Source organism: Leuresthes tenuis, unplaced genomic scaffold (assembly GCF_036924035.1).
Source record: "Leuresthes tenuis unplaced genomic scaffold, fLeuTen1.0.hap1 SCAF_23, whole genome shotgun sequence".
Classification (NCBI taxonomy): Eukaryota; Metazoa; Chordata; class Actinopteri; order Atheriniformes; family Atherinopsidae; genus Leuresthes; species Leuresthes tenuis.
In genome coordinates, this window is record NW_027325377.1 from 10,603,682 (window position 1) to 10,620,700 (window position 17,019).

Here is a 17,019-nt window from a genome sequence, read left to right on the forward strand (position 1 = left end):
ATCTGTATGCCTCTTTATTTCTGAGGTATCTTTCATGTTAGTCTGTCTTTTGTGCTCCTATAAGTTCAGGACAGTTGGTGGTTAGGTCTGTTTACAATAAAAAAAGGTGTGTATTGGCACCGGAGACATGTCCTCACTGGCCTGCATTCCTCATCTACCTGAAAACACACATTCATTTAAGCATGCATAAACACAGCCAGATCAAACCAACAAAGACATGATCATATTATTTCACGAGGAAACTCACAGAAGCTTAGAAAATGACAATAATAGGATAAATTGGTTGACAGGATAATGGCAGTACCATCTTGTAATTTGCAACAGGAAATGCATTTTGAGGGAAATATAATTCTTCGTTTTCTGTTTGCAAAGTTTTACATGTATTTTGTAAAATGGAAATATTTTGATTAAAGTTTCTAAATCCTAAAACATAGTAAATGTTTATATAAATAACAATGAGTGGGGGGTATAGTAAATATTTACTGATAGTTACTGCATTTCTTTTTTTTACTTCTTAAAGCTTGGCCTGATTTGATATAGGTCCACAGTGACTTTACACACAAAATGTGTATTTATGATTTATAAGTGAATTAGTACTCATTAAAAAAAAGGCTTTCCTCTGGATTTTATTCAGCCATCTACCCTTAGTGAACTCATGTAATAAAGAAATACATTCACCAGTATAGAATTTCTTCCCCCAAGATTGATAAATGGTGTAATTGTACAATCTCTCTTAGTGTTAATCAGGATGTTGGTTAAGTTGGGGGTCACAAATCAGTGGGCCAAACAAATACAAACAAATTTATATCAGGCACAACAACTCGATCTTAACTTTTTAGTCACTGTTACCTGCTTGACTGCAGCTTGGCCAGAACTCACTGTTCCAGTCACACCAGGCTCAGATCACTTATTGTTCTGTAAAACAGAGTTTCCCTTGGCCCACATGTATCCATGAAGTGTTTGTTGTTGAGCTGGAGTCGTTTAATACTGAATAAATACACGCTGCCTCCCATCCTCATGTTTGTCCTCTCCACTGGCAACACCCTGCGAGGAAAACAAGGCTCTCCAAGAAAACTGGACCCCTGTCCTCCAGCCGTAATTATTTGTAGAGGTTCAGGTTTCTGCAAATCTATGCCCTTTGATTGCTTTTTACTTCACACATTTGGTCAGACTGAACAGTTCCTCTTTGTAATATGGCATTTACCTTAACTGCACATTCCTATTAGCAAGCCTAGAAAGTTTTAGTGCTTTTGGTTGGTTTGTGTTACCTAAGGTTTTATTTTCATTCTCAGTTTCAAGAAGCACGGTAGACAGATTATCCTACATACCAGCATAATCCTACTCTTGACTTCTGAATGATGGGATCAGAGGTAAGGAGTTATAAGTCTTTCACTTTACCTTATCTGTTACCCATCGATGCCTATGTAGTGATGCTCACTTGGGTCAACCTCTGGGATGAGCACTGCAGCAGTGATATTCTGGAATTGTGTTTATCAAACAAACACAGGGCTTCTTAAAGCTCTGTGGGGCTCTTATGCAGGTGAAAGGTTTGTTTCGCAGCACACCATACAGAAAGTTTACTTTGTACCTTGGAAGAGATTTTAATTCATCACCAAGCTTACCCTTCGATCAGTACATTTATTCAAAATTCCATTGTGCAGGAGGTGTATTCTTTAATTTATTGATATTTTGTGTTAAAAAGAAATCCATTATATTTTTCCTAACCACCGCAGACAGATTTTGGAGGAGAGTCCTGCCATGTCAAGTACAATTCTAAGCCCCCACTGCATTCAGGCTTTTCACAATCATAAAACTCCTTAGCCATAGCTGACTGAAGATACCCATCAACTACTTCCTCCTAACATTGTGAGACTTTGCCCCTAACAGCTCTTAAAAGCTATATGCATGTTTTTCGACGATGGGAAGAAGCCGGAGGACCCAGAGAGAACACACTCATACACAGGGATAACATGCAAACTCCAGACAGAAAGGCCCCAGCCGGGAGTTGGAACCTGGAACCCTCTCGCTGTGAGGCGACGGTGCCAACCACCACACAATATATTATTTTGATATTTTTGCATATTCAATAAATGCAAGAAATTGTGAAATTAGAGAATATTCTATAAACATCACACTCACCAACATAAATCATTGAAGAGGTTACAAAAAAATTATTTTACGCCTACATTAACTTGATAAAAGGCATTCAGAATGCCATAAAATTTCTGATTCCTTGGACAGTGTTTTAGCAGATTGATTTGCAGCACCAGTTCTCAGTTAGAAAACTACAACAATAATTCTGGTCAACCTTTCCTTTCACCCACCCTTTCTGACTTGCCTTTATCTTTATCTTTTTTCTCTCCAAACTTTATAATTTCAAGATGTGTGGAGCCTTAATGTATTTACTTAAGCTCAAAGAATATTGAGGTTCATTCAGGGTGATTATATACACTGTTATATGACATAGCCATCCCCAAAGGGATCATTAAGTATAAGTAGATGATGGTTTTGCCAATGTTTGCAGCTGCCAAGATAATTAATAAGCTGTGTCTGTGGTGGGTAGACTTGGGGTTGTATCAACTGTTACATAGGCACTGAGGTAGAGAGGCCAAAAGAGCATGTTTAAGAAGTGTGTGTGTTTGTGTTTTTGAGTTTGTAAAATATGTCTTGTCTACCACCACACCTTGAGACCTCTGCCCCATACTTTTGTTAAATGATAACTCAAAATTCACATAATGCAGGAAATTATGACTTTGACATCGGGGAAATTAAAATCCATTAAACCTCTTCCAAACAATAATTATACAAGTACAGCTAAACTCATATAATGACCCATGGCAGGCCTGTAAAGCATTTGAGTTCTCCCACTGAAAAGTATTAAAAGCCTTAAACTTTTCTAGCTTTCAGAAATGTGTTAACCTTGTATCTACGTTCCAAATTAATTTATAAAATCAGCAAAGAAAAATGGACTGTACTTGTATAGCACTTTTCTAGTCTAACTGACCACTGAAAGAGCTTCTAACACTACATGCCACATTCACCCATTCACACACACTCATACAGCACAGATTAAGTCTACACATAACTACGTAATTTCTAACCATTTATACACACATTCATACACCGATGGATAAATCGGTAGGCAACGTGGGGTTCAGTGTCTTGCCTAAGGACGCTACGACATGTAGCCCAGGGAAGCCGGAGTGAAACCACCGACCTTGCGAATGATGGGCGACTGCTCTTCATCCTGAGCTACAGCCGCCCCTTAATTGAATTATGTTTTTTTGAGGAGATGTGTTTCTAGTTTTTAAATGGCATATATGGAAGATGCTCTATGGGCAACAGGGGATTTTATTGTTGCAGTTCTGTGTGTTTCCACCATCAATTGGATTCAAAGTACGAAATGTCAACTTTATTCATTATTTTCATTCAGCTATCCAAATAAGTAAAAAGATTAAAATTGAATAACATTACAACATTAATGACTGTCATCTAATTAAATAATGTACATGCACCTGAAATTTACCAAGACTCATTTTAAAGGCCTACATTTAAGTGGACTCAGCAGCATTTTGATAAATAAAATAATAATTTTATGTTATGTATATGATTAATAATTATACTATCATATCATTGTTATTAATAATTAACCATATACATTTTTATTTTTCCAGCTTTTAGTTATAGTCATAGCTACATTCCTGTTTGTCTTTGTCATTTACTTGGGTCAGTGTCTTGTTTTGGTTTAGCCATTCTCACTCATTTTTTCCCAGTTCCCATGTTCGGGTCATTAGTTCCATTCATTCACCTATGTTCAATCCTCTCAGCTGCATCTATTTATCCATCAGGCTCCCTACAGTATGTAAGCTCCCTTTTTTCCACCTGTCATTTTGAGATCCTCGCCGTCGTTTCATCCAAGGTCTAGTGTTGGTTCATGCCCTTAGTCGCAGGCAGTTTGTTGTATTAGGTCTTTTTTTTTCTCAAGTTGAGTTTATGGTATTCTGTCACAGCCATGGTTTTTGTCATAGTTTTGAATAAATAAATCTTTCACATACCCTGACATGCATCTCATTTTAAAATGACACTACAGATTCTCCCTTCAAAAGAGATTATTGCTTTCTTCATTTAAAAAAAGCCATTTAATTTTGTTTATGACTGAGGGTTTTGAACTGTACTTAATGCGGTAAACCCTCCATTTGGATATGAAAAAGTGTGTCGAGACAGGACTGAAAGTGGATCATAGGTTCAGATTTACGAGGCAAATCAATTTATGGTTGCAAGTCACAATTGGTGCCATATAAGTGTGTCTAGTACTGAGAGGAAGATTCTAAAACTGAGCAGGACACACGTATTAGTCAAAAACAAGCAGACCTACAAACAATCAGGTTCATCTAGTTTGCCAGCAACACAGAACTAGCTTGTTACAACAGAAGCCATATAACTGCCGTTTACCTGCTCAGTAAAAGATATTCAAGCTGCGTTTTTTGGCTCAAAAATTACCATGCTCTGAAATTAAGCCTGATAACAAGAATGAGGAGAACCTTTCAGATTTACCCAACAGCCTTCTATCCTTCCCTGAGATATCATAAACAGACATTCTAGAAAATTAAAGCATGTGAATGTAAATGTCACGCAGTAACATTAGCAATATACTAGAGCGATATAATTTCTCTTGGGGAATTAATAAAGTAGAAAAGAAATTATGGAATCAATGGAACCCCCACTCATTGTTATTTTGCAAGACCTATGGGCACTCAGTACAGCAACTACCACATCCATGTCAAGTACAAAATATATGGCATGCTTTTCCTTGTAAATAACGGTGTAATTGGCATTAAGTTGCAGTAATAAAGCTTGGTAAGTCACTCTGCAAGATCCATTTAAACATTCTCCTCTCCATATTTAGAATTTTTTAAACAGAAACTGCTATAAATACATATGCAGCAGGGTCAGGTGTAAAAATCAGTCCCCACCTTTATGGAGTTAACTGCACTTAACAGAGCATCCTAAATAGCAAATATTAAATGCCATAAGGGTTTTTATGACAACTACAAAGCAGCAATCTGCTTTTAACATGTCTTTGTTTACTTTAAAGTAAAGTTAGCATATCTGTGATGGGCGTTAGATTGAACCCAAGAATAGCACAGATCGAGACCAGTGGAACAGGCCAAAATCAGTCCTTAGAAGCAGAAACCTTCAGGCAGGGAATCCAAGCAACCAGGAACTATACAAGCAACGAGCGTCGAAACCAACAAGACAATCCAGAGAAAACTGCTAGAAAGCTTTGCATGGAGCTAAGACAATCAGGCAAAGACTGAGTGGAAGGAGTGGGTATATATCTGTTGAGGGAGCACAGGTGAAACTGATTGCACTAATGAGGTGGGAGTGGCTGGCAGATGAGTGAAAAAATACTGGTGAAACTAGCAGTAGGAAAGGAAAGCTAAGAATAGATCATGACAATATCTGGCTAACTATCTTAGTTGTGTTGCTTCCAAGGCAATATATAATTTATTAACGATCGATCAACTGTAATATGTTATTATTACAGGTTGAGATTACAAATGACGTTTTGTAAAAACCCTCACCATAAAAAAAAAACCCTATCTCCCCTGCTATTGTTTGTCTTCATTGAATTTTACACACTAGTTCATGACCATGAACATAAACATTTTTACCAAATGTTTGTTTATTCAATTCAATTCAATTCAATTTTATTTATATAGCGCCAGATTAAAACAATTGTCATCTCAAGGCACTAATAACTATAATGGACTATAACAGTAATATAGTCCAAATCAAGCCAATTGGAATTCAATTCATTGTAATCATAATCCAATTAATTCATATAGAGCCAATTCAAAAAATTAATATCCTAGCTAAGGAAACCAACAGATTGCACTGAAACTTGTCTTCAGTCCAATCTCCCGTCCTGAGCGTGCCTGTGGCGACTGTGGAAAGGAACGACTCCCTTTTAACAGGAAGAAACCTCTGGCAGAACCAGACTCAGGAAGGGTGGCCATCTGCCTCGACCAGCTGGGGTTTGAGAAGACAGAAAAGAGGGAAAAGAGGGGGGAAAAATACCATAACGCCATTCAAAGGATATCTGTTGGAACAGGGAAACATACGTTAATAACCACAATAATGTCACATGTACATAAAATCAATTGTGAAATTAAACAGGGGGAAAAAGAGAGCAAAGTGAGGAAAGGTGTGACAGATGAGGTCCCCCAGCAGTCTAAACCTATAGCAGCTTAACTATGGGATGTTTCAGGATTACCTGAGCCATCCCTAACTATAAGCTTTATCAAAAAGGAAAGTTTTAAGCCTAATCTTAAAAGTGGAAAGGGTGTCTGCTTCCCGGACATTTACTGGCAGCTTATTCCACAAGAGAGGGGCCTGATAACTGAAGGCTCTACCTCCCATTCTACTTTTAGAAACTCTGGGAACAACAAGTAAACCTACAGTTTGGGAGCGAAGTGCTCTGTTAGGAAAATATCTTACAATGAGATCTTTAAGATATGATGGAGCTCGGTCATTAAGAACTTTATATGTGAGAAGAAGAATCTTAAATTCTATTCTGAATTTAACAGGGAGCCAATGAAGAGAAGCTAAAACTGGAGAAACATTATCTCTCCTGTTAGTTCTCATCAGAACTCTAGCTGCAGCATTTTGGATCAGCTGGAGGCTTTTCAGAGAATATGTGTGACAGCCCAATAATAAGGAATTACAGTAGTCCAATCTTGAAGTAACAAATGCATGAACTAGTTTCTCTGCATCACCCTGAGACAGGATGTTCCTGATTTTAGCAATATTACGAAGGTGAAAGAAGGCAGTCCTAGAAACCAGTTTTATATGTGCGTCAAATGATAAATTCTGGTAAAAAATAACTCCAAGGTTCCTCACTGTAGAACTAGAAGCCAAGGAAATACCATCTAGAGTAACTATATAACTAGACAATTTCTCCCTGAAGCGCTCAGGTCCAAAGAGAACAACTTCAGTTTTGTCTGAATTTAAAAGCAGACAGTTCTGAGTCATCCAGGTCTTTATGTCTTTAAGACAGGCTTGTAGTCTGACCAACCTATTGGTTTCATCTGGTTTCATAGATAAGTACAGCTGAGTATCATCAGCATAACAATGGAAATTTATGCCATGCTGTCTGATAATGTTACCTAATGGAAGCATGTATAAAGTAAAAAGAATCGGTCCAAGCACAGAACCCTGAGGAACTCCATGACTTACTCCAACGTGTGAGGAAGATTCTTCATTTACAAGAACAAACTGGAATCTATCAGATAAATATGACTTAAACCAGCCTAATGCAGTTCCTTTAATCCCAATAACATGTTCAAGTCTCTGTAACAGAATGCTGTGATCGATCGTATCAAATGCAGCACTGAGATCTAACAGGACAAGCACAGAAACAAGTCCGCTATCAGAAGCTAACAGGAGATCATTGGTAACTTTCACCAGTGCTGTTTCTGTGCTATGATGCACTCTGAATCCTGACTGAAACTCTTCAAACAGATTATTTCTATGTAAATGATCACAAAGTTGAACTGCAACTATTTTTTCAAGAACGTTAGACAAAAAAGGGAGATTGGATATAGGTCGATAATTAGCTAACACCTCTGAATCAAGAGTAGGTTTTTTAAGTAAAGGTTTAATTACAGCAACCTTAAAAGTCTGAGGTACATATCCTGTCAACAAAGACCGATTGATCAAATCCAATATGGAAGTGTCAATTAAGGGGAAAACCTCCTTGAACAGTCTGGTTGGGATTGGGTCTAACATACAAGTTGATGGTTTAGAAGAGACTATTGCTGTTGTTAGCTCAGAAAGATCAACTGGACAGAAGCTGTCTAAATACAATTCAGGTTCGAAAGATACTTCTAAAGCTGCTCTACTTGATGATACATCAGTGATAATAGTGGGAAGGATTCCATTAATCTTCTCTCTGATATAAACAATTTTATTGATAAAGAATCTCATGAAATCATCACTGCTGAGAGTTAAAGGAATACATGGCTCAACAGAGCTCGGACTCTTTGTCAGTCTGGCAACAGTGCTGAAAAGAAACCTGGGATTATTCTTATTCTCTTCTATCAATAATGAATAACAAGCAGTTCTAGCTTTACGAAGTGCTTTCTTATACGTTATTAATCTATTTTTCCAGACTAATTGAGGAACGCCACTGTCTCTCCAGCTTTCTTGCAGTCTGCTTTAACGCACGCAGCTGTGAATTATACCAAGGAGCCAACCTCTTCTGACTGATTACCTTCCTTTTCAGAGGGGGGAACTTTGTCCAGTGTTGTACGCATTGAAGCTATAGTGCTGTCAACAAGAGAGTCAAGTTCTACTGGAGTAAAATTTAGGTAGCCGTCCTCTGTCATATCAGCACATGGCAGTGAAGAAAAGGATGATGAAATCAACTCTTTAAATCTGGTTACAGCATTCTCTGACAGACACCTTCTATATGTAGAATTCTTCTCAGAAACCGTGTAGTCAAGTAATGTAAATTCAAAAGTTATTAAAAAATGGTGAGACAAGACAGGGTTATGAGGGAACACTGTTAACTGTTCACTCTCAATGCCATAAGTCAGCACAATGTCAAGGGTATGATAAGGCAGTGAGTAGGTCTGTGAACACTTTGAGAAAATCCAATAGAGTCTAATATAGAATTAAAGTTAATATTTAGGCTGTTATTTTCAACATCTACATGAATATTAAAGTCACCCACTACAATGACTTTATCTGTACTCAGCACTAACTGGGATAAAAACTCTGAGAATTCAGACAGAAACTCAGAATAAGGGCCAGGTGGACGATACACAACAACAAACACAAGAGGTTTTTGTGATTTCCACTTTGGGTGGGAAAAACTGAGAATCAGAGATTCAAAAGAGCTAAAACTAATCTTGGGTCTAGGACTGATTAGTAACCCTGATCTGAAGATAGCTGCCTCTCCTCCTCCTCTACCTGTGGTTCGAGGAACGTGAACATTTAAATAGACAGAGGGAGTTGATTCATTAATACTAACATGATCCTCCTGCTGCAGCCAGGTTTCTGTAAAACAAAATATATCAATATGATGATCACAAATCAAATCATTCACTAACAGAGACTTCGATTGCATCAAATGCATAATTGATATCCAACAGGACAAGCACGGACACAAGTTCGCTATCAGATGCCAAGAGGTGATCCCTGGTAACTTTCACCAGTGCTGTTTCTGTGCTATGATGTGATCTGAATCCTGAACAAATTATTTGTGTGTAATTATGCAGAAAGTCATCCCAAAGTTAAGCTGCAACAATTTTTCCAGAACCTTTGACATAAAAGGGAGGTTGGATATTGGTCTATAATTAGTTAATCTAGTTTTGCAGACTAATTGAGATTGAGTTGGTATCACATCATTTTCTTTCCAACTTTCTTGTAGTCTGCTTTCAGGTATGCAGCTGTGAATTATACCAAGGAGCCAGCCTCTTCTGACTAATTATCTTTTTTTAAGAGGCAAAACATTGTCCAATGTTGCACGCATTGAAATTGTACTGCTGTCAACAAGACAATCAAATTATTGGTTTTAGGGAATTAGTGTGTCGTGGGGTGAGACAGTGGAAGGTGCATTGTCTACTCAGCATCTTTAGAGAAGCAAATAAGAAATGTGTCATTTCAGTTCATACATTGTAGTTAAACATATAAAGAGGTTTGACTCAAGGTGGTAACTTACTGTAGTTTTCTATTCTATTGAATCTCGGTGGAATCTGTTGGTTTCCTTAGCTAGGATATTGTTTTTGAATTGGCTCTACATGAATTAATTGGGTTATTTTGAAATTGATTGGTGTTATATAAATAAGACTGAACTGAATTGAATTGAATCTATTTACCAGAAGTATATACAGAGCACAGTGCAAAAAAAGAAAAATTCCCTCACCATCTCTGAGGGTTCAATTCCCACACTGACCGTCCTATCAATATTTTGAAGAGATCTTGAGCATATTTTTAAGAGATTATCATAGATTGATCATAGACAGATTTTGGTATGTGCTTCTTCAAATGCTGCTAAGAAGGTTGATTGGCATCTGGTGCAGTTTAGTTGTCATAATCTCTTTTCATGTACCATTTATGTTTATCAAAGGGACTCAGTTTAACATGCAGAGCATAATTCAATCATAAATTGTTATTGATTGATTACTGCCTTTACATTTTTATTCTTTTATTTTCTTGATCCAGATATTGATGAATGCCAGGAGAACAATGGAGGTTGTGATCACTTTTGCCGAAACACTGTGGGCTCGTTTGAGTGCAGCTGCCAAAAAGGCCACAAACTTCTCACCGATGAACGAACATGCCAAGGTCAGTGACTGATAGCTGTCAAAACACACTGATCTAATATAAGATCGGACTAAGGTGACTATGCTTCTTGAACTTATATGAATGTTGTTTTTTATTTGTATGATAGAGTTCCATTATGTACTTGTGGATGTAATGACAAACCATGTCCACTAAAACTGTTTTTCAGAAGTTGTTATGAGCCCATACAGTGATTTGAAACCGTCCTTCCAGAAACAACATAGTTTATTGTTTGTTCATGCGAGGAGTTCCGTTCTATAATTACATTTGAAATATATGCAACCTCTCTTTGTCAACTAGCGCATGTTAAGTGTCAAAATAGGTCCATTAAGGGGGCCATGATTTACAGGGTAAATACTTAAGTCCCATGCTCCATCTAAACAACATAGATACAATTTTTGGAGCAGCTAAAACATTCAGAATGTCTGCCATTGCTAGTCATGGAAATGTGAGTATAACAAGTGAGTATCATCTTATATTAAATGTTGTTAGTCTCAACAGGATCTTTGCAATAACCAAAGAATTTGGAGAGCAGAAATCAGGTTTCTTGATGTTTATACGTACTACTTTTGTATGCCAGAACAATTCAAAGAGAAAAGCCTGAGAGACTGAAAGTTGGGATGTCTGGTCATACCTTATAGTGGTATTTGTCAGTAAAATTAAAGTGACAAATCAACAATCAACATTCTGGTTGCCCACTGAGAGGCTCTTCCAGAGGATTTTGATTTTGTTCAGATATTTATAATGACAACTCAAAGTATAGATGAAGTTATAGAGTAGAATTCGCTATTGTTATGTGTGTGACAGTTGTGAGATGGTTAAAAATGTTTTGAGGGCACATTTTGTTGCCTCTTTAATGTGGTTTGTAATGAGCTTCTTGATTTTGACTTGTAAAATAACAATAATGACTTTCCCTAAAAATCTATAATGGACACAAAGTGATCACTCCAAATCCATGTTTCAGAGCCTAGATACCTGTTGATTGGATTATTTACAGCAATCCATCTTGCCTATTGCTCTTTACTTTTTAGAATTTTGTAAAAAAAAGAAAAATCACAGGTAGAGGGCATTCTGTTGAACAAAAGATGATTTTTTTTTCTCCTTAACATCAATCTTAATATGTAACCCTTACCAAGTTGTTTTATTGCCTAATCCCTACAAGAAAGTTAAGTGTTGTAGAATTGTATAGTTTTAATGTGTCACCAAGGTAATCACCAAAACAGTGTCCACGAGCATGATACTAGTGTTGAAAAAATAACCCATTTTAGTACTGACCATGATCATTTTCTAACCCTGAAAGCTAGTTTTTATTTATATCCCTAATATTACTAAACAACCCAAACTCATGACAAAAAGTGAAATAGCTGTGTTGCTACACAGCGCAAAATGTTTGTTTCACAAAAAGGCTCAGAAATTGTTCAAATACAATACAATATTCTGCGTATTCCGTATGTGTTCCTATGTGATTGTGCCCACTTTTCATGTCTTGCAAGTGTTTATTTGGCCACAAACAGTTTTTAGAAGAAAGTGTTTATTAAGGCAGTTAAGGCAGTCTTAGACTGGTCCTGGTCAATGTGTTCCAGTCCTTGCACTTTTCTTTTTCCCTATCACTCGCAATTCCTTGCTTTTCTTCCGCAACCAGTGAATTATATAAATATATATATTTACTAGATATATTTCAGCTGGACCAACTACATATAGTTGGGCTTACCTCCACACACAGCTCTGGAACCAAACTCAGCTGGGGATTCCATTGTTCTTCTGAGAGACTTTAATGCCCATGTTGGCAATTATGGAGTGATCTGGAGAGGCATGATTGGGATGAATGGCCTCCCTGATCTGAATCAGAGCTGTGTTTTGTTTTTGGACTTCTGTGCTAGTCATGGATTGTCCATTGCAAACACCATGTTTGAGCATAAGGTGGTTCATAAGTGTACCTGGTACCAGGCTACCTTAGGACAAATGTCGACAATGGACTTTGCAGTCATGTCATCATACATTTTCGGGATCTCCATTGTGGATGCATCTTCCAAGAGCGGTGGCCTGGAGGTTGTTGGGGGCTGTCATGGCAGTAACCGGAGGACCCACTGGTGAGGGACGCTATCAAGATGAAGTAGGAGGCCTTTTGGGCTTGGTTGCCTGGGGTTCACCTGAGGCAGCTAAGGGCGGCAGCATTGGTGTTTGGTAAGGCCATGGAGAACGACTTTCAAGGTTGGCCTCAAGGATGTTCTGGCAGACCATTCGACAACTCAGAAAGGGAAAACAGGGACCTTCCCAGGTACTGCTTGACCTGGGTGAAGAACTGCTGACCCGAACTGAGGATATTGTCAGGTGGTGGCTCTCCTCATTCCAGCTAACAGGTCCACCAATGAAGAGGCAGTCTTAGGACTTGGAGGATGACTCGTCCATTATCTTGGTGGAAGTCGCCAAGGTAGTTAAAAAGCTTCCTGTTGGTAAAGCCAACATATTCGCCCTGAGATGCTAAAGGCTATGAACATGGTGGGGCTGTCTTGGCTGACATCTCTTCAGTGTCACACCTGTGGAGTGGCAGACCGGAATGGTGGTTCTCAATTTTAAGAAAGGTGAACAAAGAGTGTGCAACTCAACTACAGGGGGATCACAGTACTCAGCCTCCCTGGGAAAGTTTATTCCAGGGTTTTTGAGAGGAGGGTTTGACTGATGGTCAAACCTTGAATTCAGGAGCAGAGTGGTTTTCAACCAGATTGTGAAACAGTGGACCAGATCTTTACCCTTGCAGAGTTACTAAGGGGATCATGGGAGTTCGACTATCCAGTCTACATGTATTTTGTAGACTTGGAAAAGGCTTACGATGATCCCCGAGGGATTATGTGGGGATTTCTGAGGGAGTATAGGGTATCGGAGTTGCTTTTGTGAGCCATTCAGTCCCTGTATAACCAAAGCAGCTGTGTACACATTCTTGGCATTAGGTCAAACTCGTTAACAGTGCATGTTGAATTCTGCCCTTTGTCACCAATCCTGTTTGTCATTTTCATGGACAGGATCTTCTGATTTGGGAACCTCAGGGTTGGAAACCTCTCTGCTTTTTGCAGATGATGTTGTTCTGTTGGTTTCTTCAAGATGAAGCCAGAATGAAAGTCAGCTCTTCCAAATCTGAGGCAATGGTTCTCAACCGGAAAAGTATAGAATGCTCTCTCCAGGTCAGGGATCAATCTCTGTTTCGGGAGTAGTTTAAGTATTTTAGGATTTTGTTCACGAGTAATGACAGGTTCGACCGAGAGATGGACATATGGATTGGGGCTTTGTCAGCAGTAATGAGGGCACTGATCCAGTCCATTGTGGTGAAGAGGGAGCTGAGCTGGAAGGTGAAGCTTTCGATTTACTAGTCCATCCATTGTTCCCTACCCTCACCTATGGTTGCAAGATTTTGGTAGTGACCATTAGGTCATGGATATACTATATTGCCAAAAGTATTTTCTCATCTGCCTTTACACGCATATGAACTTAAGTGACATCCCATTCTTAATCCATAGAGTTTAATATTACATTGGCTCACCCTTTGCAGCTATAACAGCTTCAACTCTTCTGGGCAAGCTTTCCACAAGGTTTTTGAGTGTGTTTATGGGAATTTTTGACCATTCTTCCAGAAGCACATTTGTGAGGTCAGACACTGATGTTGGATGAGAAGGCCTGGCTCACAGTCTCCGCTCTAATTCATTCCAAAGGTGTTCTATCGGGTTAAAGTTAGGACTTCAGGCCACTCAAGTTCTTCCACCCCAAACTCACTCATCCATGTTTTTATGGATCTTGCTCTGTGCACTGGTGCCCAGTCATGTTGGAACAGGAAGGGGCCATCCCCAAACTGCTTCCACAAAGTTGGGAGCATGAAATTGTCCAAAATATCTTGGTATGGTGAAGCATTCAGAGTTTCTTTCATTGGAACTAAGCGGCCAAGCCAGCTCCTGAAAAACAACCCCATACCATAATTCCCCCTCCACCAAACTTTACACTTGGCACAATGCAGTCAGACAAGTACCGTTCTTCCATGACTGGACTTGTTGCACAGGTGGTATCCTATAACAGTACGACGCTGGAAGCTCACTGAGCTCCTGAGAGCATTCTTTCCCAAATGGTTGTATAAGCAGTCTACATGCCTAGGTGCTTGAAATAATACACCTGTGGCCATGGAAATGATTGGAACTGAATTTCTTATAAAATCCTCTTCAAACACTAGTGTAATATCAAAATTGCTTCAAACAGGTCAAACAGGTCATTGAAATGGTTAAAAAATGTATAGTGTGTAAGATTTAAGGTTAACTTCATAAACTGATCAAACATGTCACAGGGGTGAGATTCTTAAATGACAGGGGGTTGTAAAAATAATTTCCTATCTAAAGTAAGGAAATTGCTTTAGAAAGGAATGTCTAAAGTTTAATGTATTTACCAGAAATAGCTGAGAAACATAAGCATAAAGACTTATCCATTTAGATACACCAAGAGTGGGCATCGTGGAGACACAAAATCAACTAATTTATATGTACAGCTCCAATCACATCTCTGTCTCTTTCTGTCGTTCTCTCCCTCTCTCTTCTCTCACATACATATGTATACATACATATATATATATATATGTGAATTTATGTGTATATACATATGTTTGCGTATGCTCTACTCAGTTTATGTTCACCCTGCTTAAGGGCTACCTCCAACCACAAAGGCAAGGTTTTTCAAAGACCACACATGGTCATTTGCCGGGACTATTTGCCTAGCCAACATTCAGAGCTTAACAACTTCCTCTGCGTTACACACTCCATTATAACATGTTATATTTTTAGCTCCTGTAAAGCCCCATGGAACATCCTGAAATAAACCAGGTGAGCCTGAAAAGCTGCCATCTATTCCTACCAGATTAATAATATTTGGTGCTGGGAAAGTATACATAAACACAAGAATGGCAAGCATGTGCACATTCTTGAATTTCCATTTACATTGTACATTCTTAGTCTGTGGAGCTCTTTATTTATTGAGTTTTAATTTGTTTGTTTTTGTCTTCTTTTAAGTTTGAACTAGGAGCATTTATTTAATATAGTATCCACTGTAATTAATGAGCTGGGCTAATTAGTTCTAAGGGAGCAATCTATTTTTCCATAAATGAGCCATTAGATATCCAGTTTGCCAGTCATAACACTGACCTTATGTCCACGAGACATGACAGAACTTATATTGGCTGTTAGAATTAAATGGGCTATTGTTATAGATATTTATATATATATTTATTGTTATTGTTACTTGTTCCTTATTCCATTAATATTTTCAGCACACTGGCCGTCTTACAATTGTTTCTTGTGAAGCGAGAATACTTTTTAGGCTCTTGTGAGGCAAAAAATATTCCGCACTGACTCATAAATCCTGAAGTTTGATATCAGTGAGCAAATCTGTCTCAGACTTGTTAAGATAAGATGGACTTTATTTATTAATTAAAGTGAACTACCAGTTGAGCAGTACAGAAAAAAGTAGTAAACAGCTATAAAAACAGCACTTAAAATATAAAGAAGGAAGTAGGTAGAGTGGTCAACCTCCTACTAGAGGCTCGGTAATCCTAAACTACTCCACATGTTGAAGTGTCCTTGAATAAAACATTGTCCCTTGTACAGAAAGGGCATATGCATAATAAAATGTATTAGTGCTTTAGTGAAACACATTTTAAAGTGCTTTTTTAGAACCTAGACAAGCTTAAAAATGTGCGATACAAGTGTTGACAGTTAACCAAATCCTATTTCCCTGGATAAAGTGCACATGGAAAATTAATTAATGTATGCATGCGCCATTCACAAGTCCATGTCTGCACATCTGTCATGAAAGTGACAGTGTGGCATGTCCATTACAGTACAACATTGTTGTACCAAAAAATTATAATAATGATAATAATAACAGTGATAATAATATTATTGATGATAATAATAATAATAATAATAATAATAATAATAATAATAATAATAATAATAATAATAATAATAATAATAATACGACAAATACTACTACTGATAATAATAATCTCACAGTGTTATATTTTATTGTTATGATTACTGTATTGCATATACCATAAGAAAAAAAATACAGGCCATTCACCCTAACTGTCACAGTAACATGACTAGTTGATCCCAAAACTGTGCAGTAGAACTGTTATGTTTGTCAGATAGCTCTAGAAGAAAGTCATACTTTAATGTGGAATGTTGAATCTAAACCTCATAGTTATATGGTATATTAACACAAAGCTTGACAGTGATCTTAAGAAGGAAATGTCATTCTCCAAAATTGAAGCAGGATCCAGGAGCTGTTATGTATCTCTTTGGTCTCCCTCAGACATTGACGAGTGCTCTTTTGAGAGGACCTGTGACCATACCTGCATCAACTACCCGGGCAGCTTTGATTGTTTGTGCAATAAGGGATACATTCTCTATGGCCTAACTCACTGTGGAGGTGAGTGTTTGTTTATATGTATCCTATTGCTAAGAGCGTGGAAGGTGTATGGAAAATGGCACACTGGCTTGGATCGGCTGTTGGAGTTGTATTTTGTATGAAAAATGTGTTGATCTGAAAGAGAAATGCATTTAAAAGTGAGAAGTGTGCATGAAGATGGCTCCTGCTGAAAACACTCACAATCTAACAGGTAGAATCACATGTTTATAA

The 17,019-nt window shown here is 37.9% G+C and overlaps 1 protein-coding gene across 3 annotated transcripts in view; it reads left to right on the forward strand.

Moving 5' to 3' along the window:
• Nucleotides 1-17,019, forward strand: part of scube1 (signal peptide, CUB domain, EGF-like 1) — a 170,209-nt gene that overhangs the window by 131,932 nt on the left and 21,258 nt on the right. For all 3 annotated transcript variants that reach the window (XM_072377527.1, XM_072377528.1, XM_072377529.1), the window contains 2 exons: nucleotides 10,231-10,353; nucleotides 16,693-16,809. In XM_072377527.1, coding sequence (XP_072233628.1) covers nucleotides 10,231-10,353; nucleotides 16,693-16,809 — 240 coding nt within the window. The remainder of the gene's footprint in view (nucleotides 1-10,230; nucleotides 10,354-16,692; nucleotides 16,810-17,019) is intronic.